Source organism: Fundulus heteroclitus, chromosome 3 (genome assembly GCF_011125445.2).
Source record: "Fundulus heteroclitus isolate FHET01 chromosome 3, MU-UCD_Fhet_4.1, whole genome shotgun sequence".
In the NCBI taxonomy this organism is placed as follows: Eukaryota; Metazoa; Chordata; class Actinopteri; order Cyprinodontiformes; family Fundulidae; genus Fundulus; species Fundulus heteroclitus.
This window is the reverse complement of record NC_046363.1, coordinates 23106936-23134547: the sequence shown is the minus strand read 5'-3', so window position 1 is coordinate 23134547 and position 27612 is coordinate 23106936. Positions and strand designations below refer to the sequence as shown.

At 38.5% G+C, this 27612-nt stretch overlaps 1 protein-coding gene across 2 annotated transcripts; it reads left to right on the top strand.

The window, feature by feature from the left end:
• On the top strand, window positions 1-27612 carry LOC105929695 (diacylglycerol O-acyltransferase 1). 2 transcript variants are annotated; one of them, XM_036133385.1, is made up of 18 exons: window positions 3-163; window positions 248-445; window positions 8204-8291; window positions 9060-9100; window positions 9546-9631; window positions 14889-14941; window positions 15494-15599; window positions 20022-20150; window positions 22752-22820; window positions 22930-23033; window positions 23164-23202; window positions 23429-23470; window positions 23552-23596; window positions 23691-23803; window positions 24877-24942; window positions 25356-25443; window positions 25543-25605; window positions 26674-27612. In XM_036133385.1, exons 2-18 carry the CDS (start codon window positions 429-431, stop codon window positions 26821-26823), a joined length of 1299 nt encoding a protein of 432 aa, XP_035989278.1. In that variant the 5' UTR covers window positions 3-163; window positions 248-428; the 3' UTR covers window positions 26824-27612. The 2 variants fall into 2 exon arrangements, with proteins under 2 accessions (XP_035989269.1, XP_035989278.1); XM_036133376.1 differs by having other exon boundaries at window positions 1-445.

Genomic DNA, 27612 nt, shown 5'->3' with positions numbered 1-27612 from the left:
TCAACTCCGTGGAAATGTGAGCCCTGGCTGGGTGGATTGCTTTTTTTTTTTTCTCCCTGCTCTCACTTCCTCCTTCACTACTACAGCCTGCCTGTTTGTTACTGTATCAATAAGCGGCTGGGTATGCCCTGAAGCGACGCGTCGAGAAAGAAGAGTGGAACTGGTACCGACCCAAAGACAAAGTTTTACTATTTTTATTTCGGGTCATTATGAGCGACTTGGATGTAAACGGGGCTCTGACCCGCAGAAGAAGGGCGACCCTCGCAACGGAGCGCACTGCGAAGGTGCGGCCGGTGAACGGAGCTTCTGCAGCGGGCACTGCGAGCTTAGGGACCGCCGACTTCAGCCTCCACGATGGACTGAGGCAACGCGAGCGGTCGCTGGAGCGGCCCACTGCAAAGAGCGAGAAAAAGAAACGCAGGAGCGAAATGGGCGACCGACTGAGGTGAGAAAGAGAGAGAGAGAGAGAGAGAGAGACAGAGACAGACCAACTCGGGAAGAGCCGAAAGTTTCCATGCGTTTGTTTTTTTTGTGGATTCCTCACCGCAGAGGATGCAGTAGCTAACTTCTGCAGAGATGTGGATGTCCCATCGGGGTGATAAATGTTTACTTAAAATTATATCGTAAGTAAGTAAGGTTTGGTTCTCCAGCAGAAGTGGGAACAAATGGGTCAGGGTCGACTTAACTTAAACACGCCCTGTTTGCTCTCGGCAGACATTCATTCATACGTGTCATGAAGCTCATCTGACTATTTTATATATATATATATATATATATATATATATATATATATATATATATATATATATATATATATATATATATATATATATATATACTATATGTACATACATATATATATATATATATATATGTACTATATATATATATATATAATCTATATCTATCCTATATATATATATTATATATATATATATATGTATGTACCATACCCATACATACATATAATATATATATATATATATATATATATATATACATATATATATATATATATATATATATATATATATATATATATTAGGGCTGGGCAACGATTAAAATATTTAATCGCGATTAATCGCACTGATTAATCGCGATTAATCGAGATTAATCGCATTGTATTTACAAACTCCAAGAATGAATTCAAAAGTAGTGTAAAGAGCACTTTTATTTTAATGTTCTGCTGCCATATGAACAAAAGTGTTGTAACATTTGTAGCACTTATCAGTAACACATATTTAGTGTAAAGCTCAACTTAAACATGTAAAACAAAAAATAGCAATAATAATAAATTAAAGCTTATTGCCACTGACAGGGAATTCTCTTTATGGGGAAAAAATCTACCAAAAACAGGCAATTTCTGAGGTAACAGCAGGGAGCAGCATTACCATTTTATGTTCAATACCAAAGTTTAACTTGGCAGTGGTTCCAACTAACTTGTTTCTGTCATATTCCATGCTGGAAGAACTTTAAACTGAAATGCTTGCTAACTCGATATGCTTGCGTTTATTTGACGTTGACACGCGGTTTTTTGTTGTTGCTTTCTCGCGCGCATATAGTGAATGGCAGGGGGAAAACAGGCAAAAATACATGGATACTTTGAAACGAGAAGCGACTTCACCGACGGCGTCGATGCAGACCCCCCCCCCCCCCCCCCCGCTCCGCTCCGCACAAAACTTGTTCCGGCCGCCAACTCACCGCCTCGCCTCGCCTAAGCTCGCTCGCGGTACCTGCGGGAAACACCGCCTTCCGCATGTCAGCTGTGTTTTTTTCCGGCCAGCACCTTTCTTCCTCTTTGAATCTGAGGCTGGGCTGACAGCGAGGTTATTGGCGCATTATCGCCACCTACTGTTCTGATTCAAACCCCTACACCGCAGCAACAGACCTTCACAAAATAAAAGCATGTGACCAACATGCGTTAACGCGCGTTAAAGAAAATATCGCCGTTAATAGTCTAATGAGTTAACGCGAAATTAACGCGTTAACTTGCCCAGCCCTAATATATATATATGTATGTATGTATGTATGTATGTATGTATGTGTGTGTGTATATATATATGTGTATATGTATGTATGTGTGTGTGTATATATGTGTATATGTATGTATATGTGTGTGTATATATGTGTATATGTGTGTATGTGTGTGTGTATATATGTGTATATGTATGTATGTGTGTGTGTATATATGTGTATATGTGTGTATGTGTGTGTGTATATATGTGTATATGTGTGTATGTGTGTGTGTCTCTCTGTGTATCTGTCTGTCTGTGTGTGTGTCTCTATGTGTCTCTGTGTGTATGTGTGTGTGTCTATGTGTCTCTGTCTGTATGTGTGTGTGTCTCTCTCTCTCTCTCTCTCTCTGTCTCTCTGTGTGTCTCTCTCTCTCTCTCTGTCTCTCTGTGTGTGTCTCTCTCTCTCTGTCTCTCTGTGTGTGTCTCTCTCTCTCTCTCTCTGTCTCTCTGTGTGTCTCTCTCTCTCTCTCTCTGTCTCTCTGTGTGTGTCTCTCTCTCTCTCTCTGTCTCTCTGTGTGTGTCTCTCTCTCTCTGTCTCTGTGTGTGTCTCTCTCTCTCTCTCTCTGTCTCTCTGTGTGTGTCTCTCTCTCTCTCTCTCTGTCTCTCTGTGTGTCTCTCTCTCTCTCTCTCTCTCTCTCTCTCTCTCTCTCTCTCTCTCTGTCTGTGTGTGTGTATGTATGTATGTATGTATGTATGTATGTATGTACTGTATGTATGCAGTATATATGCAACTCACATAAAGTGTAATCCTTACTGTAAACAGCAACAGTTTGCATTCATGGCTGTCCATGCAAACAAGCCTCTACTACTCTTTGGAGAGACCTGTACAGTATAACTTACAACATTTAAATTCCCTTTAGGATTAATGAAGTGTTTTCGTTTTGAATTGGATTATGGGTTAACTCTGGGCTAATTCCACCACACCAGGTCTGTGCGTGACACGACACACTTGTTTCCAAAAATTCCAGGTTTACAATTTGATAGAGGGTGAATTGCAGAAATTTTTTTTTCGTTTTTTTGGTCAACAACCAATTTCGAAAAGAGAAGGAACAGGAAGTTGCCTTTGTCTATGTTGTGTCACTTCTTCTGACACAACACGTGTGTGAGTGACTGTTCTGGTTTGGCTCCTACTGGTGTAACACAATCAGAATGTGGTCTGATGTGGTAACACTAAAGTAACACATCCCTTGTCTGAAATTAAATTGGAAAGTTGTTTGTCATACTTTATATGGAAATGTTATAATAATGACCTCATACTTCTCATCTATGTGGCCTATATCAAAAGAGACTTTGGTAGGACCATTCTAACATATATATATATATATATGCTTTGATCTAAACCATCCCATTGTGGCTTTGGCTTATATTGTGGTTGTTCTGCTGGGTTGGAAACCTTTGCTCCAGTCTCAGTCTTTTGTAGCCTTGTTTTCTTTCAAACTTGTCCTCTACTTAGCTCCATCCACCATTCCATCAGCTGCAGAATAAATACATCCCCACAACATGATGATGCCAACACCATGTTTCAATATGGGCATGTATTATTCTGGGTAATGTGCCATTCAAATTGGTCACATCTGACCAGAAAACTGTCCTCCACGTGTGCTCTGGCGCCAATATGGCTTGTTGCAAACTGGAAACTACACCTCTGTTTTCAGTGTTTAGAGCACTATTCAATAAATTGCAATACAATTGAAAAGTTGTGCAAATGGAATAGACAACAGGTGGAGACGACAGACCACTTTGATTGGACCATTCTAATATATATATATATCAGTGTTGTAGTACTCGAGTCCGAGACTCGAACTCGAGTCCGAGTCATTAGCTAAATTTAGAGACTCATGACTTGACTTGGACTTGAGCACTGATGACTCGAACTTGGACTCGGACTCCTACATTCAGATCATTCTGACTCGGAAATTGAGAAAAACACTCGACTTTTTTTATATCATTAGGCTATAATTTTAATATGTCATTAGAATATTATTTGGTGTATGATTTTAATATCTAAATGTCGTACCGCGCACGTGACGTCACCATCTCATGAGCAACGCCCCTTGCCGCTAAGGTTGGGCAAACAGTGTGAGAGCGCACGTAGCAACCAGCCGTTACACATGCAACAGATACAACGATATGACCGACTTTTCAGCTGTTAAACTTTCACAAGAGGATGTCCAGGCGCCCATTTTACTGGTAGAACTGTGGAACAACATACCAGCGTTCAGCTCAAACGATGGATTGAGTGTCGAGGGCTTAGAAAGACTGGAAAAACGGGCCGAGTTGATAGAAAGGTAAGTCGTTGTTTTTCTCCTGCTCATGGCGTCATTTGCAGTTTTTTTTCTGTTTGTAGTCACCGTCCAGGAATCGGTATACATTTTCCGGCCCGCCGAACAATTTAGTCCGGTCCGGTGGCCAAATGCATTATCATTATCCAACGGCTGTATCTCCTCGCTGCATCGACCGATCTTCACCAGATTTGTTGTGAGTAATGGGGGAAAGCTGCCGAACGCGTTTGTGGGAATCGCCCGGTGGACGGGCGAGGAAAATGCGTGACAGCATCTGCGGTGGCGGGCGGCCGGCGGTGCGCGAACCCCGCCGGCCGCCCGGAGCCGCGGCGGTGTGCGTACCCCGCCCGCCGGCTGGCACCGCGGCGGTGCGCGAACCCCGCCGGCCGGCCGGAGCCGCGGCAGTGGCCAATAGGGCTTGGTCGTCATGACGTATTACTTTGTGTGGCCGCCATATTGAAAGCCTCCGCGGCCCCGCCCCCGCTACTCAGACTACTGCCTATGACTACCGCGTACTGTACTCCCTCTCTCAGCCGAGTTTTAATTAGATTAATTTTACCGTAACTTCATTTCAACCATGGTAAACCGTTGCTGTGTTGTGGGCTGTAACAGCGCAACACATGATCGCCATGGGAAAAACATAGAAAATGGGTTAACTTTCCACCGCTTTCCTGCCTGGAGGCGCAACCACGGGAGAGACAGCAAGCGCAACGGAGTTGTCGGCTCGCTTGGATCGCGGCTTTAAGACTACCGATCATAACTTTCCACAGTATCCCGATGTCAATGAGAGTGTGTTCCCTGCATTTTTATTCTGGTAAGTTAAAGATGCACGGTTTTATTTTATAGCCTACATTGTTTCTTTCCTTCAGCCGCGACACCACATACATGCACATAAATACTAAAACGGCAGCGGGAAAAGGCTCAAATACGTGAGAAACCCGGAGGGTTTAGGGAGGGTTGGCAGTTAATGTTACTAACTAAACCTTTGAAACACATAGCAGCTAGTTAAAAGTCCATTACATGCGTGAGTGGTTGTTAGCACTAACGGTTAGCAGGTGCCAGAGCCCGTCTGAGCACAGCTTACCTTTGTATGAATTACTGTGTTCCCACTGTTTACTGGCTTTATGATCTGCAGCTCCTGAACCCATCCATTCATGAACTGCACATGAGACTCCAAGGATTTGTAGCTTTGGAACTTTTATGAAAGCTAGGCGCTCACAACGCAAACAAGGCAGCCGAACACGTCCGATATGCAAAACAGTGGCAACAAGTGGTCGTCGGCGCTCCATAATAATGCTGATTTTGTCAACATACCGGTCCCTGATTTCTCTATTTAATGTGTCCCGGTAAATTTCAGATCCTTTTCGGGATTTTAACATATTTTTTATATCTATTCTTTCTCAACTCTACTTCTACGTCTCTTCGTTCAACAACGTTATGTCAGAGGTATTTTAACGTTGCGTTGCTGTCAATATGGCCGCCACGTCCCACAATGCAACGCGGATCCCGAGCCCTATAGGCCGGAGTGCGCTTGGCTGCGAGGGCTGATCGACGCCGCTTGCGGCTTTAACATCCTTCATATGCGGCCTATCAGCGTACCTCGAGTCGCTGTTGCGCGTTCCATAACAACAATGTTTAAAAACCATGGTTAGGAGACGTCTTAGACTTGGAAAAAGCGGTAGTTTTACTGAGTAAAACCAAGGGTAACTACAGCGAAAGAGTTATTAGTGCAATGGAATGTTACTGCTACATGTCATACATCACACGTCAATAGTGACTCGACTCGGACTCGACTCGGATGAGTAGTGGACTCGACTCAGATTTTTTTTTTAATGACTTGGACTTGACTCGGACTTGAACACTGGTGACTCGAACCTGGACTCGGACTCGAGGCATAGTGACTTGACTACAACACTGATATATATATATATATATATATATATATATATATATAGAGAGAGAGAGAGAGAGAGAGAGAGAGAGAGAGAGAGAGAGAGAGAGAGAGAGAGAGAGAGAGAGAGAGAGAGAGAGAGAGAGAGAGAGAGAGAGAGAGAGAGAGAGACTACAACCCACTCAAGTGGCTCAGGTAGTGCAGCTCATCCAGGATGGCACATCAATGCGAGCTGTAGTAAGAAGGCTTGCTGTGTCTGTCAGCGCAGAGTCCAGTGCATTGAGGCGCTACCAGGAGACAGACCAGTACATCAGAATATGTGGAGGAGGACGTAGGAGGGACACAACCCTGCAGCAGGACCGCTACCTCTGCCTTTGTGCAAGGAGGAACAGGAGGAGCACTACCAGAACCCTGCAAAATGACCTCCAGCACATCACGAACATGCATATATCTGCTCAAACGATCAGAAACAGACTCCATGAGGGTGGTACGAAGGCCCGATGTCCACAGGTGGGGGTTAAGATTACAGCCCAACACCATGCAGGACTTTTGCCAGAGAACCCCAAGATTGGCGAATTTGCCAGTGGCGTCCTGTGCTCTTCACAGATGAAAGCAGGTTCACACTGAGCACATGTAACAGAGTCTGGAGAATGTGCAGCTGCCTGCAACATTCTCCAACATGACCGGTTTGGCAGTGGGTCAGTAATGGTGGGGAGTGGCATTTCTTTAGGGGGCCACACAGCCCTCCAAGTGCTCAAAAGAGTTGGTCTGAGATCATATGCTGGTGCGGTTGGCCCTGGGTTCCTCCTGATGCAAGACAATGCTAGACCTCATGTGGCTAAAGTGAGTCAGCAGTTCCTGCAAGATGACGGCATTCCCCAGAACTGAATCCAGTTGAGCACATCTGGGACATCATGTCTTGTTCCATTTACCAACACCACGTTGCACCACAGACTGTCTGCCACCTCATCAGGAGCATGCCCAGGCATTGTAGGGAGGTCATACAGGCACGGGGAGGCCACATATGCTACTGAGCCTCATTTTGACGTGTTTTAAGGACATTACATCAAAGTTGGATCTGTCTGTAGTTTGTTTTTCCACTTTAATTTTGAGTGTGGCTCAAAATTAAAGTTCAGACCTCCATGCGTTAATAAGTTTGATTTCCATTTATCATTTTTGTGAGATTTTGTTGTCTGCACATTCAACAGCGTATAGAACAAAGTATTTACATTCATTTAGATCTAGGATGTGTTATTTTAATGTTCCCTTTATTTTTTTGAGCAGTGTATATAGATTATTACACACAACTGATGTTTTCAAGTCCATTTTTCTGTTAATTATGAATGAATCACAATCGAGAGACATGTGAAATTTAACATATACAAGCATTATGTATGAATAATGAGATATATATATATAATTCATTATTTTATATATATAATTTAGTTATTATGTCTAAAAAGAGTTATGAAGAAGATGATTTTCCACTTATAGCTAATGAAAACACATTTAAAATCAGAATATTACTTCAGACCTACAGTTTTAGTAAAAAAAATGCGGGTTGATGAAAATGTATGTTTAATACTGTATTTTTTTGCTTCTCTTGTATTATTTATTCAGTGTTTTTTTTATGCAGCAAAGGGTTGTGTTTAATTTTTTAAAGACTGAACCTGTCAGAGATGTTATTTTATTAAATAATGTTACCGAGCAACTCATCTAATTGCAGGTTTTTTAATTATTTAATTCTTCTTTGTAATCAGGCTTGTACCACAGAACAAATTTACGCAGAATTTTGTAATTATTAATAACCGTATTGCCTATGGTTTTTGTGGGGTTTGCTAGATATGCTTGCACATGTGAGTATATAGGGTAATGACACACAAATGTCTCTTTTTCTGTTTAGTAGTCAAACATAGGAATGCCTTTAATATGATGCTAGAGTTAAATAGAAATAAACTGCTCTTTAGCTCATCAGCTTCCTTTTTTATTACTAACATTTTTCTTGTTTTTTGTAGCTGTCACAAGGCTCAGGAGTCGCTTCTGAGTTCAGCCAGCGGTTATAGTAATTACAGAGGGGTCCTCAACTGGTGTGTGGTAATGCTGGTAAGACTTATTTGTGTACTCACAAGTAAATTTATGGTAATCTACACTTTGACAAATACTAAACCCACTGTTTTTATACATGCTGCTGAGGTTTTGTTAATTTAATAGTTGTGTACACTTGTGGAAGCTCATTTAGAAGGGGTTAACATGTTTTAACGTTATGACCAATGTGTTTGCAGTTATTAAAAACTGCCTTAATTCAAATAACACATGGTTACTTGCTTCACTTTACTGAAGAACCTTATTTCATATCTATCTGCACAGTCATTTATTATTTCCTCTGGGGTCAAACTATCTAAACAGTTTCCTTTAGCATTTCCTTTAACATTTAAATCGTAATTTATCAAAGCTGAGTCTGGTTTTTGTAAAATCCGCTTTTTTTATTTAATTTTAGCTTTTTAACAGGGCGACTTGCATAGTGACTGGCAATTGGCAATTGAATCAGGTTTTTCCCCCCCTATTAATTAAATATATAAAAACTAGCATCTCCTACTACTTTGATTCACTTCTTTCAGTTTAAATAATAAAATCAGGAAAGGTTTCGAGACATATACTTTAAGGATTATAGGGATAATATGGTGCTAAATTCACATTTTGTTCTCATTTGTGTGTTGTAGTGCTGTGAAAAACGAATATTAAGTTGCTCATAATCAAAATGGATTGGTCAGACCACCAGCAAAAGCCTAACAAGTTTATGTCTGTACATTACTGTAAAACTAAAAGAAACTGCTACAATGTTTCCTCCTGATATCCCGTGTTCTGTTACAGGTCCTGAGTAATGCACGCCTCTTCTTAGAAAACATTTTAAAGTGAGTGTGTTTTAGACTTATTACAAGTTACGTAAACACCTTTTGTGTTCTGTGTTTACCTGAAGTAATGAGGATTCTTATGAGTCTATATATCATAACTAAACAATTTCTTACATAATTGATTTTATTAATCTTTAAATATTTTTGTTGCTGTCCTTGAATTGTATTTGTTCATCCTGGAGGTATAGAGGTGTTCAATACAATAATTTAACAATAAGCACCTGCGAGTCAGTGATAAAGTTCACTGCGACTCTGAATTCACCTCTGTTATTGTAAGTGGTATTACTTAGCATTTATAAACCCAAAGTGGCATATTGTCATTACAGGAAAGATTTAATATACATATTTGTGTTAAACTTTGTATTTAACTATCTAAGTATTTTATCTATTCTTCTCAGGAATGGTGACATTGATATTATGAAGACTTGTTTCCATACTCTTTCAGGTATGGTATTCTTGTGGACCCCATTCAAGTGGTTTCCTTGTTTCTGAAAGACCCCTACAGCTGGCCCGCTGCGTGCCTGGTAATTGGTAGGTGAAATAAAATCATATTAATGTGATTCAAACAACTCCAGAGAGTAATGCTTATATTTTTACATCAGAAAATCAAACTGTCATGAAGATCAAGCTAAGAGCTGTCTCTGCGAGGATGGGAAGCTGCAGATGTTGCATTGTTTTGTAGTTATTTTTAATATAAATCCCCCCTGAGGTCTATTGGTACATTTTAAAGCCATATTGTGTTGAATGTCTAAATCAAAGAATGACAAAAACATTAGATGGATCTCTTACCCAGAAATCAGTTGTGTCTGTTGTGTTTTATAGTATTTTAAATTAGAGTTTTACCATCTTGCTCATGTTTTTGGTGGACACACAGCCTTCACGGTGTCTGAGAGATTTGGTGAACACCATCAGATTGATGAAAAGACTCTTTGTCATACAGGCCTAACTGGGTTAAGCCCAACAACAAAAGGTGAAATGTGATTCTGCATGAAAATAAACACCACACAGAAAAAAACCAAGACTGGAAAGGAAATAAAAGGTATAAAAAAAGATGACAACATTAATATTAGATAATGGATGGAGCCAAAACTAGAGACTGCTGCTGGAGAAACAGCAAAAAGTGTTTTTTGTAGTCTGTGGAAATCAGAGACAAAGAGGTTTGATGACAGATTTTATAATTTTCTAGGCCTAATTACAAATTGTGTGGAATAAAAGGAGGAATTTCAAACTACACCATGTCCTCATCTGCATATGTCATTATATACCAGGGTACCTTCTGTTACTGTCTCTGTTGCTGTTGAGCTAATAACAGCTAGCGTGTTAGCTATTTGGACCTGGAGGTTTTCTCCCGAACGAGACCTTTATTCACCGTTTTATGTCAGTCTCAAACATCAACGCTTTTAAAATAAACAGACGACACCTACTCTGCACTTTAGCTACGTCTAAACCTACCAAGAACCTTTACTGACATGAACTGAGCATCTATTTGCGAAACTCAAGCTGCTTAAAAATAGTGTCTTAGTCCATGCAAGATAGCTCTCAATTTTAATGTTTTTGACCTGCTCGGTTGATCCTGAAATTATAATTACTGCAGTTTAGGTTAACAATGAGTTGCAGTGGGCACTGGCAATTGGATTTATTTAAATAAAACAAAATTAAATTCTTATCTTGCTGGTAGGTAGCGTTTTCCTTTGTGTGCTTCGCTGACACATTTCTTACCCAACCGACACAAACAAGTAGTTCTCCATCTGAATGTATAAAGGACTCAGGATTCTTTTATAACTATTTTTTCACTCTTCATCTGAGGCACAACAGCTTAGTGGAGGTGCTATATACGAAGATTATTATTCCCTAATGCAGTAGCCCGAGGGTTGATTCCTGAGCATGGGACCTTTGTTCTCACTCTTTCTCTTGCTATTTGCTCTCTGATTGCTGTAAATATGGGCCACTGGCATCACAGAAATGAATAGAGCTCTATCTCCTCAATAATTGTTTTTGATTCTTGCTTTCTTCTAAATTTTGTATGGATCGCCATGGTTGCGTTCATTGTCAAATTTGTTACGTCATTTCAGCAACTTTATAAGCTGAGTTTTGAGATCAGCGATTATAATGAGATAAATGCCGGAGAAAGAAAACCAAACATGCATAAAGCTTATAGAGGTATCTAAGTCACAGCAAGCACACATTTTTAAAGGCAGAGTGAAAAAGAATAGGTAAAAGGTATAGAAAACCTAACTATTGCAGCTAAAGGCTAGTTCACACGGCAGGATTTTAAAGTAGTTGGCTGATTTTCAAAGCCTGAGAGACGGCACACATAACACCAGAAAATCCTAGATAAAACTGGTTTGGTCGTACAGTGTGTGGTGTCCGGTCAGACAACAAGCCCAACATACCACACACGAACAGATTTCGCTTAGGATCTTTTAGAGATAGACGAGAAATCTTGCCAATCCTTTCAATATCAAGCATGAGTTCAGAGTAAATTAACATGGACGATGGGGGAGAATAATACCGATAGGTTGTGGAATGATTTTATCGGAGAAAAAAACAACAAAAAGAAAAGGCGTTTGCTAAATAAGCAGAGACAATCCAACGTGTTGAATATCCCTGATTTGAAGTCGGAGCGGTCCTAACGTTCCACCGAGCGGACCCAATCACTCTTAACATGTGACACATGGCAGGATCTTCTCTTAAGATTATTTTAAGAGACGCCTCTTGGAAGGGGGAGATCGGATCGAACATTTCTGCGTAAAATCCTGCCCTGTGAAACAGCCTTAAAAGACAAAGACAAAATTACATTTAACAGTATATTGCAGGTTTGTGATACTAATTACTAATGCATGAAACTGGAAAACTATCCCGTCAAATTTCCTAAACAGTTTAATAAATTGATTTGAAATTATTGGCTGAACTTGAAACCATAATGGGATTGTTGCAACTATGGGTGCAAAATATAGTCAAAACAAATGTAGAAGTTGCATCTAGTATCTAATTATATTTCGGGACTGTGAGGAAATAATTTAGATAAGAGAAAAATGTATTTCTTACATTGGTGTAGGAGGTGAGATCAGTGCCATGTAGAACTTGCCTTGTTTGCAGCAACACACAGGTGCATGCAGTGCACTGCTGCAGTTTCTTCCATATTTATCCTTACGTTACATTGCAGTGAAGGTCTGCAGCAGTGCAGCTCGCTGTGTCTCTAGTGGGACAATCACCTGGCCTATATACTAACACTCGTGTTCTCCTGCAGAGATGAGGGGCGAGTGGGGAGCAACAGAGAGAGGAAAGCAGAGGTAGGAGTGGAGTAAGGGAAGTGTTTAATGGAAGATTAAATTAGGTGAGGGAAGGTGTGTGGAGGGCTGTGAAAAATAGAAAGGGGTGGGAGATGGAAAGAGACGAGGTAAAGTCCTGCAATAAGACAGGAAAAGAGGTTGAAGAGAGGGGGAAATAGATGGAGTTAAGGCAAATGACTGCAGAGACGACGGGTAAAGAGACAGGTGAGAATTGGAGTTTCGCAGCAGTAGCATGGACAGGAACAGAGCTCATTCCCCCACAGGGACACTGAGAGTCACTGCAGTAGCTTACGCACACATTTTAACTCTCCAATGATGGTGCCTGCCAGCTAAATGGATAAAGTTAACAAGGCAAGTCTGAAAAAAGTTTTATATTTAAGAAAGTGGCCTATTAGTTGGATCATTGGTCTTCCGGTGTGTTGCTCTGAAATGTCACATCCAACAGGTTTCCTTGTAGTAGACGGCTAAGTTATTACAGTTATAGACTCAAAGACCTAACCTAGAAAAAGTCATATATGCTGTGCTCATTTTGGCATAAAATAATATTGTTGACATTTTATTTGACAACAAACAAAACACTGTTTTGGAGGCAACATAACATTCATTTTTTCTAATGTTACATGATGTTTAAAAAAATGCAATATTATACTATGAATACTATGAAACCACATTTTCTAAATGTATTAAATGCTACATTAAAATGTTAAAATGTGATAGAATTATACTTTTTTTTGTATTTTTTAAGTCAGTTTTTACTTAAAGATTTACGGGTAACAAATGGAGGTATTTGCTCAAGGCAAACTTATGTATCTCCTTTATATTAAGGGTAATTACTGAAATATTTTATATTTTCTACTTTGATTTCTAATTTCAAGATCAAAGGTTCTTTATTTTTAAATTAGAAACCTGATTTGTGTTGAAGACATAACGTTGATCAAATGGAAATATATTGAGCACATAGAACCACAGAACACTAATAAAACATGATTTACAAACCGGCCATAAAGGATGATAATAGATAATTATTATGATCGTTCAACGTATTATCATTTCCTCATGATACTCCCACTCTACTTCACATTTAGGATGATGTTCTGTTATTTTTCTCTGAATGTAACTATGGCTGACGTGAATAAATCTGCTGCCTTCGACTGTGAATTTCTTCAGTGACCCCTTAAGGACCCACTGGTTTTCAGCATGTTGTCTGACTTCTTTTATAGCACCAGATGGTACTAGAGCATGTTATTATTCCCTGTCTAGGCCTGCTACAATCAGCTGTCATTTGTATAATAACAGCTATTTTGGATAGTTCTTAACTTGATTGGATAATTGTCATAACTGATTGGATCAACCTGTGTGTCAGGCAGGAAGTAATTTCTTTGCTTTCTTCTTTTATAGACACGACCTCTGCGCCATGTGCATCTCTTGCTTAGAATAAGCGTATTTCAGTTTTTATAAAGCTGAAAAATAAAAAACCATTTAGCTTTATGTAAATAATCCATAATGGTGTCCATAATGATTTCCATCCATTGTCTATGCCCGTTTATCCGTGCACCAGGTCATTTGTCGAGAGGCAGGGTACACCTTTGACAGGTTGCTCTACCATTACAGGGCAACATAGATACGCACAACCATTCACATCTAAGGGAATTTAGAGAGAGGCAAATTAAATTAAAAGTCAAGAAAACCAGCAAACCTGGAGAGAACCCACACATGCACAGGGAGAACATGCAAACTGCTTACAGAATATCCCTAAACTGGGATTCAAACCCAGGACACTCTTGCTGCAAGGCAACAGCCAATAATACCGATTTGTTTATTTAATTATAATGGTGTAGAAATTTCCAAAGATTAATCAATGATTGCAAGTACTTATTTTGAAATTAATCCCAAAAAAATAATTAAGTTACACCTGATTTTTGCATTGGTTTGCAAAAAGAAAGAAAAAATAATTTCTCACTCGACTCTTTCTGCTATTGAACAAAAAACTGAGTCTTTTTGCACTCATGAAAGTGCAAATTAAAATAAAGCAGGTCTCGAACCTTACACTTTACTTTACAGTTTACGTTCTGTGTATGTGAGAAAACTGTGACGTCAATGTAACCCACAGGATTTTGAACAACCATCCATCGCCCCCTGGTGGTTAAAACTACAAACTTTTTCCCAACCTTACCGAAAAAGATTAATTTAGTTAAAAAAAAAAATTCCTTTCTTTCCACAACACATTTTGGAGCCCAATTGCTAATGTTTATAGATTGTTTTACTTTGGTGTGAGTGGAAATTATTACTAATGCGGCACAGCTTTGTGTTTGTTTTCTTCCTGTTGACAATTTAGATTAGGTTAATTTTCAAGATTTTAATTTGTATTAAAAAAGCATTAAAACTATAATGGCTGAAATTTTGAATTTGTTGTGCTTTAACCAATGCATCTAAGTGTCTGCTGTTTTAAAGGTGATGATCAGTTTTAATTACCTTTTTCTCTCAATGTGTTTCAGTGTCCAACGTGTTCATTGTTGTGGCTCTCTACACTGAAAGGCAGCTGTCGAAGGTGAGTGGAGAAACCCTATCTGCTGCTGAACATCAGGGTACTGTGAATTTTTACTGAAAGGTGGATGTCAGAGTTTTCCCCCCCAGAGAAAGGTTATTTCTAAAGAAAAAGAAAAGAGGGGGGGGGGGGGAGCTGCCCCTCACTGGCTGCCCCTCACTGGCTGCCCCCCCCCCCCAACCAAACACACACACACCTTGATGCATCTGTCCATAGTAAATAGCAAACTGGAATAAAAAAAGAAAAAAAATACTTTTCAGCATCTGCATTCAGGGCTGGTAGAGTTATGCTCAGTCTGTTGGGATGATTAGAAACAAACATTTTAAGTTTTTTTTCTTTCAAAACTAACTAGGTCACAATTTCTGCAAATGTTCTCTGTTCAAAGATAGACCAATGTTTATAATGTTAATTTTCACCGTTCAAAATCAGGGCAATGACAAAAGTTATAAGTTCAAGGCATTTTTTTTCTTGCGGCAGTGGTTAAAAATGGAACAATAAATGCTTTAAAGATTTGAAGTAAAAGCTTCTATATTTCTGTTTTTCTCTTTGAACCAGGGTTCATTTAGTGAATTTGCTGGATTTCTGATCCATTGCATTAACTTGTCAACCCTGCTAACATTTCCTGCTGCTGTGGTGCTGGTGGTTCGCTCTATGACTCCAGGTAAATGTTTCTCACTAATATATAACTAACACAAAGCATTACCAAACATATCTATTACTAAACCAAGCTTTTACCCTGTTATTGTAGTTTAGATAAGTACACGAAGAATTCCCTCTCCATTCAGAGAAACAATAAACCAGGTTGATGGTGTATTAAAAGGTATATCTCGGACCAAGTCATAATTGGTCAGCAGTAATGGACCAGTTGGTCATGACTGGATTGCTTCCAGTTGGCTCTGAAGAGAGGTGGAGGTCAAGAGGAGATGGAGAGAAGGAAATGAAATGAGAGAATAGAGCAGATGAGGAGAGAACATGGGAGTTGCCAAAGTGGGCGTGGTCTGTAGTGTAGGGTCATCCAAGGGTCTCTTTAGTCTGTCTTAATCAGGCACCTTGACAGGGACAAAGACTGTTTTCCATTAACCGTACAGTTTACCCATGGATAACTGGGTACAAGGGATAATAATATGCATTTTACTGGACATTGGACAGCATTTTTCTTTTTAAATGTTCTGTGATGAGTGCATAAAGATGCAGTTGCATAAAAAGAATGTAGTCATGTTTTTGTTTTGTTTTTTGTTTTTTTTGCATTTTTTGCCAGTCCAAATGTGTGCACACATCAACATTTATTTCGACTGGGTTGAAAATGTTCATTTGAAGCCAGATATGTACAAACACATAAGACACATAACCTTCTTTTAAACCCAGGCAACATGGTGTTGCCTCATAGTTGGGATGGGCTAGGGAGCCTCTCCCAGTTTCCTGTAAATGCGACAATAGTCACTATGGGCAAACATTTATTTTGGTTTCATCAGACTAAAGGACACGTCTCCAAATTTTCATTTGCAAATTACAATCTAGCTTTTTATATGTGATAAATCCATCCTGTTTACATTTGCTTATATTTGCTTATGACAGATGATTTCTTTAACTTTTTCTATGATGTCACACAAGGAAGCAGAGTGTTTGTGATGTGCTTTAAAAGACATCTACAAGTGTGCTTCCATTTGACTCGAATGTTGTGAATTCTGATTAATTAATCAGAATCCTACAGAGGTGTGACGTTATCATCTGAGCTTTCTCAAATTGTTTACAGGTATTAAAAAGCTGTTTATCTAAACTTTAAAGTTTGAGGAAAGATTCAGCAATCCTAAAAAAAGCCCCTTCTCATACTGGTTTTTTCGTAATTACAGAGTAGTTAGATTTTGTTTAAAGTTATTTGTCTTTTTAAACAGAGTATGTAAATATCTGGTTTACCCGGATATTGCAGCATGTTTTATATAGGTACAGTGTTCATAGAACATTTTATCTAGCAGTGACAGCATTCTGCTAAAGGTGACAGCTTAAAACTTGACAAGTAAATATTTCACAATGAAGGTTAAGTTTATCTTCACCCTAAAAATTTAACCCACATGCTTTAACAACAGTTTGCAGCTCCAACTGTTGGTGCTCTTTGAGGGCAAAGTTTAGTTTTCTGTGCTTTGCTATTTCACTTGCAACTTTCGCTCAGTCAACAAACACGCTAGACACTAAGTCTCCTTGGAAAAGCCATTTATATTTAGTTCCCCCGTAAATCACTGGTTTAAGACTTTGTTCGCTGCCACTTTGGGTGGCGTTCTCTTCTGTTTTTCCTCTCATCTGTTCTCTCCCTGGGAGGCGAAGGAGCGAGCGAGTCGCTCCATCTGTCTGCAAGCTCTCCTGTCTCTGCTGCTGCTGTGCACACAGGAAGGGCAGTGGCAGAGGGCAGGTGTGTGTGCAGATATTCGTTTGTGTGTTCAGGTTATATTGTGTTTAAGGATCATTGATCTGCTTGTATGATGACGTCAAAGGGTCTTGTGGAAAATATGTTCAAGAAGAAAACTATTATGTTTAGTGCAATTGTGTTCGAGAAAGGTTTCTGAGAATTTACCCTAAGTCACCAAGCCTCTAAATTATGTTCGATTGTGTATTATTACAACACTGGCCACTGGATATACACAGCAGAATTTATCTTATACCCCTGTCACACTATTGCCCAGTGTTTCATTGGCTTAAATACATAACTCTCCAGCATTACCTACCTGCTGTAGAAGGCAAAAATAGATCTCCAGCTAAGCCAGGCTGCCACAGATTTATTAAACCTTTTAGATAACTTGGAAAACTTTGTGTTGCAACTTAAAAACACCACACAAGCAAGTAACAATTTTTATTTTTTAAGTTTTCCTAAAAACCAGTCAAGGAACTGGAAAAAAATCTTTCTGGTTTTGATTTCGTGCAACAATTATTACGAAAACAAATCAAAGGAGAAACAACCAGTGGTTTGTCCAATTTACACTCATAGGCTACTATATTAGGTACATCTAGCTAGGAATTGGTTGGACCCCTTTTTGTCTTCAGCACTGTCTCAGTTATTCCTGATATAGACTAATTATTTGCAAAATGATCAGGTAAATGTCCGTTAGAAGGATCAATTTCCAGAGATGAAAGATTTTCTTAAATTTAGCAATAGTAAATGTATTCTTGTTCTTAGAAACCAAAACCATCGCATTTAGCATTAGTATGAATAAATATGAGGAGGCTTCCCCCTTCATGTGTCCACAAGCCTCATTTAATAGTCGACAAGCTGTGTCAGTGCAGAAAGATGCTGTTTGCATCATATCTGTTTTTGCTTCCAGTCTCAGAATTAGAAGCACTTGCAAAAAAAGGTTTGTGAACATTTAGCTCAAATACACTATAATGTCATCGTCGGGTTGTTTTCCAGGAATTGAGATTGACCCCTTAGTTTCAGTTGAAAGGAGATTTTTGACCATTTTATGCTCACAACTTTGTGGAAACAGTGTGGAGATGACTCCTTCCTCTTCCATTATAACTGTATACCACTGCACAAAGCAAGGTCCATAAAGACGTGGATCAGAAAGTTTGGTGTGGATGACCTTGACTGGCCTGCACAGAGTCCTTCCTGACTTCAACCCAGGAGAACACCTCTGGGATGAATTACAGCAGAGATCCAGGCCTTCTTCTGGACTAACCTCATATTGAACCCTGTGGATTAAGAATTGGATGTCACATAAATTCAAAATATAGTCACGGCAGGGAGCGATTACTTTTGGCAATACTTTTTTTGTGGTCAGATTAACTCCATTTTGTTTTAGCTGTAATGTATAAGAAATGGCCAAATTTTACACACATTTTTCGATTGTTTTGGAGAATAATGAGGTCACTTTACCCGTCTATCTTGTAATCTTCAACAAGCCTTAAATCCCTACTTAATACAACCACAACTGTAGAGAACAATTGATAGTTTGCATTACATGGGGGAAGGGTTAACCTTATTCTGACTTTGAAGAACCAAACATGAAGTTCCTCTAACATAAAGTAAAGTAACCTCTTTTAATTACAAAGCTTTTTTTACATGTTTAAATTGCCCCCAAGGATAAAAGTAGATCTGAAGGTAAGAGGAGCGTTAATATGATGGAGTACTCCTGACTTAAAAGATCAAATAGGATGATGGACAATACGAGCACACCCACTTTTTGTTGTTTACATCATAAGGGTTAGTTGCAAAGATACCATTTTGTCATTTACTATGGAACAAATCTATACACTGTTTTATGGGTCATGCTTAATTTGATGAGGTAGGTTTGAAAATGTTTCTTTGGTTCTGGACAAACTATGAAACACTTCTCCACTTACGTTTGTTGTTTGAGGCTCTGCTCTCGTACCAAAAAAAAAAAAAAAGAGAGAGATTGTAAACCTCGTCGGGATTTTACTTACCTGATTTGAGTGGGTGACTGGGAGAGACAAACTACTGGCTCCTCTGGCATGTTTTCCCACTTGGGCTGTGTCCCTGCTGTGTGTCCATGATCACAATCTACAGTTGCCGATTTGGACACGGTCGCACTGTTTAGAGGCCACGCTGAGCCGGAGAGGCAGATGGTTAATGGATAAGATCTGCTGTGGGTTGGTGCCAGGTGTACTGCAGACCTCCTCCTCGCACTGTTGGCACAACAAGGGCTGCTTTTATTTGTGTGTTTCTGGGCGCATATGAGTGTCTGTTTGTTCTGTGTTCAGCACAGTCTCATTTTACAAAGCGTATGGTGGCTGTTGATAAAGCCCTGCTATGAAAACTGCTCAGCTGGTGTTTGTATGCCCTAATTTAATAGCAAATATATCTATTGATCTACTTTCCAAAACGTTCTACCTTAATAACCAATAAACACAATTTGCAGTCATATGATAACTTGTTGTTCTATAACTTTTGTTTTCTCAAAATTTTGGCAGAAATATTATCTCCCCTCTATAATCTTTTTCTGTCTGTGTCTTCTTGTCTCTTTTTGTCCTTTTCTTAGCTGAACTAGAAGTAAACATGATATGCTTCCATGCTGCAACTTTTTCAGGAGGTTCACTTTATTAGCTGACACAACTTCTTCTCTTCCTTTCTTGTCAGTTGGCGGCGTGTTTGCACTCGGCATTTACACAATCCTCTTCTTGAAGCTGTATTCGTATAAGGACGTGAACCTGTGGTGCAGGGAGCTGAGCGCCATCAAGGCCAAGAAACTGTCCAGGTCAATGTCTTGTAAGTCAAACACACGCATACGCTGCACAAGACACTGTGCATCTTTTGGATTCATCAAGGAAGCAAGTTTGATGCATAATATCAAACTTCAGCCGCTTATCTCTGTAATGGCTCATGGTGTTGCAGTGACATCTACTGGTAGACGATGCAACTGCAGCTGTTTGATCAATTATACGGTCCTATTTAACAAATTAGGATATTATTGAAAAGTTCATTGATTTCAGTAACTAGTCACTAATGGATCACGTTTTATAGATTAAGTACACACAGACTGGTGTTTTCAGGACGTTTTTTTTTGTTTTTTTGTTATGATGTTTGTGCTTATGAAAATGTGGCTTTTTTGTATATTACATCGGACCAATACAAAACATATTTGACACAGACATGTGGGTTTAATGAAAATAATTTACAAAAGCTACTTTTTTAATCTGGCAAAGTAGCCTCATCAGAATGTATATTCTAGTTTATCAAATGTGATAGTAAATACAAAGGTTTTGATTATCTTGCAAAGACTGCAACACGTATCAATCTACAGACATACATGATATATGTAATATATGTATGCATTTGTACTGCAGTGTATTAAATTATAAAGCTTTACATGGCACAATCTAATGCACTAACATAATATTAGGCGTGTGCACATTCACCTTAAAGGTTCATAGTGCAAGTTTTGAAGTTAAATATGATTTATTTACTTTCCCATACATGCCCTTTCAATTGCCTGATGTGTAAAATAAGTTATTCTGTATTTACCGCTGTTGCCCCTTTAAATTGGATTAGTCAGTTCATCAGAGAGTGATTTGGGTTGAATCCTCTGATTTTGTGCGGTGGGTGTGACACACTGCGCGCTCTCGTTCACCTTTCTACTTTCCTGAGTCTCCGCCGTAATCGATGCCTTAGCGAGAGAACATGCACATGCACAACTCGAGTGTCATTTCAACTTGTCATCAGAGGAGGCAGACGTCTGCATAAATCCTGGAACTTACGCTATGCTCCTTTTAAAAAAGCTGTACCTGAATTGATTTTTGTCTACTTAAAAAAATGCCTTTTATGCAGTGAATTATAAGTTAAAAGACATGATTTGATTATAACAATTGACTAAACGAGCAATGGAGCAAGTCCTGGATTTTTTCAAAAGGAATAAGCAGCGAACTGGGTACAACCCAGGCCAACTTTTCTCTGCCAATGGCATGTCAGGGGGCATTGATCATTCACATAAGAAAATATAATTTACCCGAGACAGAGCCGATTATATAAAAAAAAAAACGGACAAAAATCACTCCATGAAGCCTCGTTTACTCCGGAGGATTGTGCTCAAGCTTGATGTGCGTGTTTAGTTTCATGCATGTCAACTGGGAGGAGATCAGGAGGGAGAGAAGGAGGGTTTCTAATGGGGAAAAACTGTTGGGGGAGGGGCTCATAGTTCCAGCTAAACTGTAACTCGTGGTTCGAATTTGTGCAGGATCAGACAGTTCCTTGAAGTTAAAGGGTCAACATTAACAATGCAAAGAGCCATTTAGCCTTCTAAAAATATATTTTCTATGGAGCCACAAAACGTGCTTGACTGTTAGCACAGAGATGTACAGTTGGCAGGGACCATATGGTCTTGGAACATTATTGCTGTATTTGTATGGCATGTATTTTGATGGAGATAAAAATGACAAGATAGATTCTTTATAAAATGTATATAAATAATCACTGCATCTGATCAGGGCCCCTCAAATGCAGTATTTCTTTAAGAAACTTATCAAATAGGCTGCATTGCTACAGCCATTACATTAAGAAGTGCAACTCTGCCGCAAACAGAACATACAAGTTCTGTTTATTCTCATTTGAAAATACGTAATAGGTAGTCTTATGTAGTAAGATATGTAGTTCCGCAATGGAACCAACAGTGGAGTAACAAGTAACAACCCGAATATAAGCTCAGTTTTTGGGGCTTAGGAAACAACATCAATTTGTGTTTGTCATTCATTTTACAGCATATTAAATGGTTTTAATTCAAACTTGTTAATCCAGACGTGTTAAAATAGTTGATATTGCCCATTCATAATGCTAAGTAAAATTGTATTTCTATTATAAAAAAATTAAGAATTTAAGGTCATTTCTTTTCTAACTTTAAACTGTAGGACAACAAATAGAAATTATGCTTTAGCATGTGACAAAATATTAATTGTTTGTGGAATTAGGTTGTTGTGTCTTTCTATATTTACACTCTGCACCTGGAGGGGGTCGGGGTATGAATTGCCTCCTTTAGATTTAAAGAGACGGCACCAAAATGAGTTGCTCCCTGACACACCTCAGAGCAGAGATAGAAATAGTTTATATAGACCACAACTGAATGATACAAATGTGAAAAGGAAGCACTTAAGATTCTGGTATTTCCACTTTAATGTTTCCATTGCACAAGTTCTTCACAGATAATGCATAAAAATCTACAGAAGAATTGTTAAAACTAGCTTTTCCTCATTGTCTCTAAATAAAACCATTGTTCATTTCTGTATCTGTTTTTTCCAAATTGATAATGAACTGCATTTGGCTCTTGAGCTGCAGACTGCAGAGCCCCTGACCTGAACTCTTTCTGCATGTCTGGTACAGGTCCTACAGCACAGCACTTTAAAGCAGGCGAGCAAAAAGTTTGTTACCCTGGCAACCTTACAATTAAAGGTAATTAAATGCATCACACTATTTGCCCTTGCAAACAATTTAAGTGTTTTTTTTCTTTAGAATGCTTGTTTTATTTGTCACATTTTCCGACCTCCTCTCCACCCTGCAGATATGTACTACTTTGTCTTTGCGCCTACTCTGTGTTACGAGCTCAACTTCCCTCGTTCTCCAAAAATACGCATTCAATTCCTGCTGAGGAGGCTGTGTGAGATGGTGAGGAAATATATTGCTGTTATAATGCATTTGTTGACAAAAATAGAAAGCATGAAACCATAGTTGTTTTTTGAGATGAGTTGAAGTCAGACAATGAGTAATAAACTATTTCTCTTGTATCTCCCTCCAGCTGTTTTTCACCCAGGTTTTAGTTGGGCTCACCCAGCAGGTACAGTCTGATAACATATTTATATATTTTTTTTATTCAGGATAAAATCTAAGTAATTCTAAAATTAAACACTTTATTTTCAAAACTGTGTAACTTCATGTACTGCAATATGATTGTATTTTTTGTATTTTTTCAGCGATCAGAACACTACATAGAATCAAACATTTTATATTTCATTATTTCCATCTGAAAAATTAATTAACAGCTTGTCTTTTCTATGTAATAGTGGATGATCCCCATCATTCAAAGCTCAATGAAACCACTTGAAGTAAGAAAACAAAATCAGTGATTTTGAATCACACTGCTTCTGATATTACTAATTTTTAAGTGTGTTTTAAATCTCCACCAGGACATGGATCTGTCCCGGATGACTGAGAGACTTCTACGATTAGCTGTAAGTGAAGTAATTTTAGGAATATGCTATAGTTGTAAAATGTTGGTTTTTGTAGCGTCTTTATGCCTGTTCATGTATTAACTTTGTCTTTTAGGTCCCGAATCACTTGTTATGGCTGATGTTTTTCTACTGGTTCTTCCATTCATCTATGAATTTCTCAGCCGAGCTGCTGCGCTTCGGAGACAGACAGTTTTACAAGGACTGGTGGTAGGTTTATATGCGTCTGTGTATTGTTACTGAATTTTATGCATGCAAGCTGTGTGTCAAGGACTGGGAGGTTGTGTCCTGCTCTGAGTTGCTGTCGGTGCTGTAATCACCCCGTGCATTCCTGGGATACGATTTGCTTAATATCAGCTTATGTTGATATTATTAGGATCAATTCAATTATCCTCAAAATGTATGTTTTATGGTTTGTTTTCACAACAGTTGGCTTTGGGTTTTCTCTTTTTTATATTATGGCACAAAATAAGGAAATTTGTGTTGATTTTTTTTTTTTCTGTGTTGGAAAAATGCTTCCTGGCTTTAAATCAGGCTGTTGGAAAGCCTGTTTACTTCCCCCAACGAGTAAGGGAGATTTTTTTTTTAAAGAAAAAATTACATTTTTGGGTTCTAAACCTTTAAATCCTCTCTGCCAATACCAAAGAGCTTTTGGTGTATGCGTTGTTAAGGCGTGGGACAATCTCTCTCACTGGAAAAAAAATAATAATTTCATTTTCATCTGTTAGTTTACTTTTCATTTTGTTAGTTTACTTTTTAGAGGGAGAAGTGGGTGTAAAAACAAACCTTGTCATCATCGGAGGCAATCGCAATTCAGAGAGAGACATCAAATGAGATTCTACAACCATGGCCAATCTTGTATCTCCACTTCAAGATGTCATCGCTTTCCCCCACAGAGCAGTGTTTATCAGCAGCTACCACAATAATCTGGGTCTAGAGAGGATGTAAAGGCTTTTTTAAAGCTCCAACCAGCTGAAACTAGTTTTAGTCTTTTAGTTTCTTTCCCTCAGTAATAATCAGACTTAAGAGTGCAGTGGTTACTAGAACCAGTAAGGCTTAGGTATTGTATGTTGGCTGATTGGAAAAAAGATGAATTATTTAATTTCAGACCAGCTGTTTAATGGTCAGGATCAGTCAAACTGTAAAACTGTCCAATTCAGTTAAAAGTTGATTCTTCTGTTTTATATTTTACTTAAAAGCATTAGGGATTTTCACTTACACCTTAATTTTTTACCTTATTTCTCAGTTTTTCTCAGCTTTTAATGTTTAATTTTTCCCTGCAGGAATTCTGAGACGGTGACTTATTTCTGGCAGAACTGGAACATCCCTGTACACAAGTGGTGTCTGCGGTAAATCATTCACACAGCCTAACATATTTTAGCTGAAATAGGTTGGATCCTGGGACAGACCTAACAATGTTCATTGGTGTAGGGAAAATTAGTGTAGGGAAAATTGTGTTTCAGCTAAAATCCTATCGTTGCTAGCAATTAATGTGTCTGGAATAGATTTTACTCACAGTAACACACGGGGGGTAAGAGGGGTTCATGTAATAATTTTTATCATTTAGATGCTATGAATACTTAGATTTTCTTTTTTTCTGTGTGTTTCACTTTGTAAGCAGGGGATTAGTGTGGAACAATTCTCAGTTTTCTTATCTACATTTAGTCTGTCTATCACAACACATTTTGGCATTTTTTATTTGTCATTCCAATAGTCTATGGATGTATCTATTTATCTCCACATCTCTTCCATTGTCTGTTAGTCATTTCTACAAGCCTCTGCTGAGGAAAGGATTCAGTAAAAAAGTCAGCCAATCAGCTGTCTTCTTCCTGTCAGCGTTCTTCCATGAGGTAAGATAACCAGCCTAGATGCCTCCTTCTGCAGCATAGATGTGGTGCACATGTTCCCCTGATGTCATGCTTTTGTTTCCCTGTCGGTTCCTGCGTTAGTACCTGGTGAGTGTTCCTCTCAGGATGTTCAGACTGTGGGCTTTCACGGGCATGATGGCACAGGTGAGAAACCAGATATCATTAATAAGTGTACCCTATACTGATGGTTCCAAAAACATATATTTTCTTGTAAAATTGCAAAGTTGCATTAGCCCTCATTTCCAACCAAGCATTTAATTAGAGAATTAAACAAAGATTATTGATTCATTTTGAGTGCTGGAAGAGTCTGGCTTCAGTATTGTACAAAGCAGCAACATAATTCCCTTTATTCACAAGCTTTATTTCCTCTGGGTTATTATTTATAATTTAACTCCAAATATGATTTAAGTATTTATCATCAAAAAAAAATTATATCGTAGTAACGTCATCCTGATTCTAGTAGTATTAGAATCAGGATGACGTTTAATCACCAAGTTGCTTCATAGTACAAAGAATTTGACTTGGGTTACACATTGCTCTCAGTTAAGACATTTTAGAAAAAAACAAATAGAAGTATTTTTATTGTAAATATGATTGTAAAAAAAATTTATATAAAAACAAAAGGGTGAGACGTGGTTGGAGTGGTGCAAATAAGTATGTGTTTTCATCAGAACATCATTAGTTCTGTGGCGGCTGGTTTTAGCAAATTACACTGACTTGAAGCAAAAAGTCTTAACAGTTTGTGTTCAGGATGTGTGCGGTCTGCAGAGATGTTAGCTGCTCTTTTTCTGACACTACACTTGTTCAGGTCCTTTATCCAGTAAAATAAGGATACACTATTTAATGTTTGTAAACTCCATATACAGAGAATGTTATGTCACACTTCTAATAAATGCCCTACTAAACATTAATGTATAGCCTATCTATCCTTTTAAAACCCACTGCCACTTGACATCTGAGAAAGCTGAGTTAATTTGATCTGCTCTGAGAGTGGGATGTATTGTAGCAGTATCCTGACCTTCCCAACCTAACTGGATCCAGATGCATCGACAGAACCATGGAATATTGCATTTGTTGGATTGTTGATTTCTTCAAGTCTATTTATTCAGATGCAGTTTGCTTTACAACACAGACACCAAAGGAAAACTCTGAAACTCTAATTATAAGTCAATAAAACATGATGACGAATTGTTTATTTTTTGGACTCCTCAGCTTCCATTAGCCTGGTTCGTTGGCCACTTCCTGCGAGGTAACTATGGCAACGCTGCAGTGTGGATGTCCATCATCATCGGCCAGCCGTTCGCTGTCTTGATGTACGTCCACGACTACTACGTAATGCACTACAGGAGCGAAGCAGAATAATGCGCACAACAATCTGTGCAGCTGGGACCTTGTTTTCCTTCCTCTGCCTCTCATGTATGAATAAACACAAACAGCACTAACATAAAGCCAGTTACAGGTATCACACTCTACACCTCAGGACTATCTCATTAGATTTCCTATGATCCTCTCATGTTTACATAAAACTTCTCACAGGACAAAACATTTGATCAAAATATAATAATTCTGAAGTACATCTCTAACTATAGGAGGGCAATAGAGAAACTGCTGACTGCAGCTTTATACTCAGGTGAACAGTACACTAGTGTCTTATTACAATGTATGATTGTGAGTCTTGATTATAAACTCCTGTGAATGCAGAACTTATTTTTCAATGCAAGAAAATAGGCTTTTGTTCAGTTCTTTCTATATGTTAGCCTCTGACTTTGTGAATGGATGGTATAATATATCATCATATGATTGCATAACATGATTGTGTTATTGCAAGTCTAGATGAAATTACTTTCGTCAGTTTTTTAAGTCAAAGTGACCGTAATACATGCTTAAAATGTAATGAGGAATGATTGTATTGTGGGAAGATATTGTTTTTGTTTTGTTTAAGGATTTTTTTTTTTTGCTCCTGTAAGTTCAGAATTACGGTAGGCTGGTGTGATATCTTTGATGTTTTACCTAAAGTGCCATCTGAAAGCAGATTCAGTTATTGCAATAATAGTATATATTAATCTTTTTGAACTATTGCAAATAACTGTCATATTTTTTTAAAACAATGTGATATAAAATAAATGTCTAAAGAAACTGGAGTGAAAATGA

Excerpts from the sequence above, each read along its gene's own strand:
- LOC105929695 (XM_036133376.1), top strand. The coding sequence starts at position 210 with ATGAGCGACTTGGATGTAAACGGGGCTCTGACCCGCAGAAGAAGGGCG. Across the intron at positions 9,101-9,545 it reads TTCTTAGAAAACATTTTAAA|GTATGGTATTCTTGTGGACC; the intron begins GTGAGTGTGTTT and ends ATACTCTTTCAG. Across the intron at positions 25,444-25,542 it reads TGTCAGCGTTCTTCCATGAG|TACCTGGTGAGTGTTCCTCT; the intron begins GTAAGATAACCA and ends TTCCTGCGTTAG.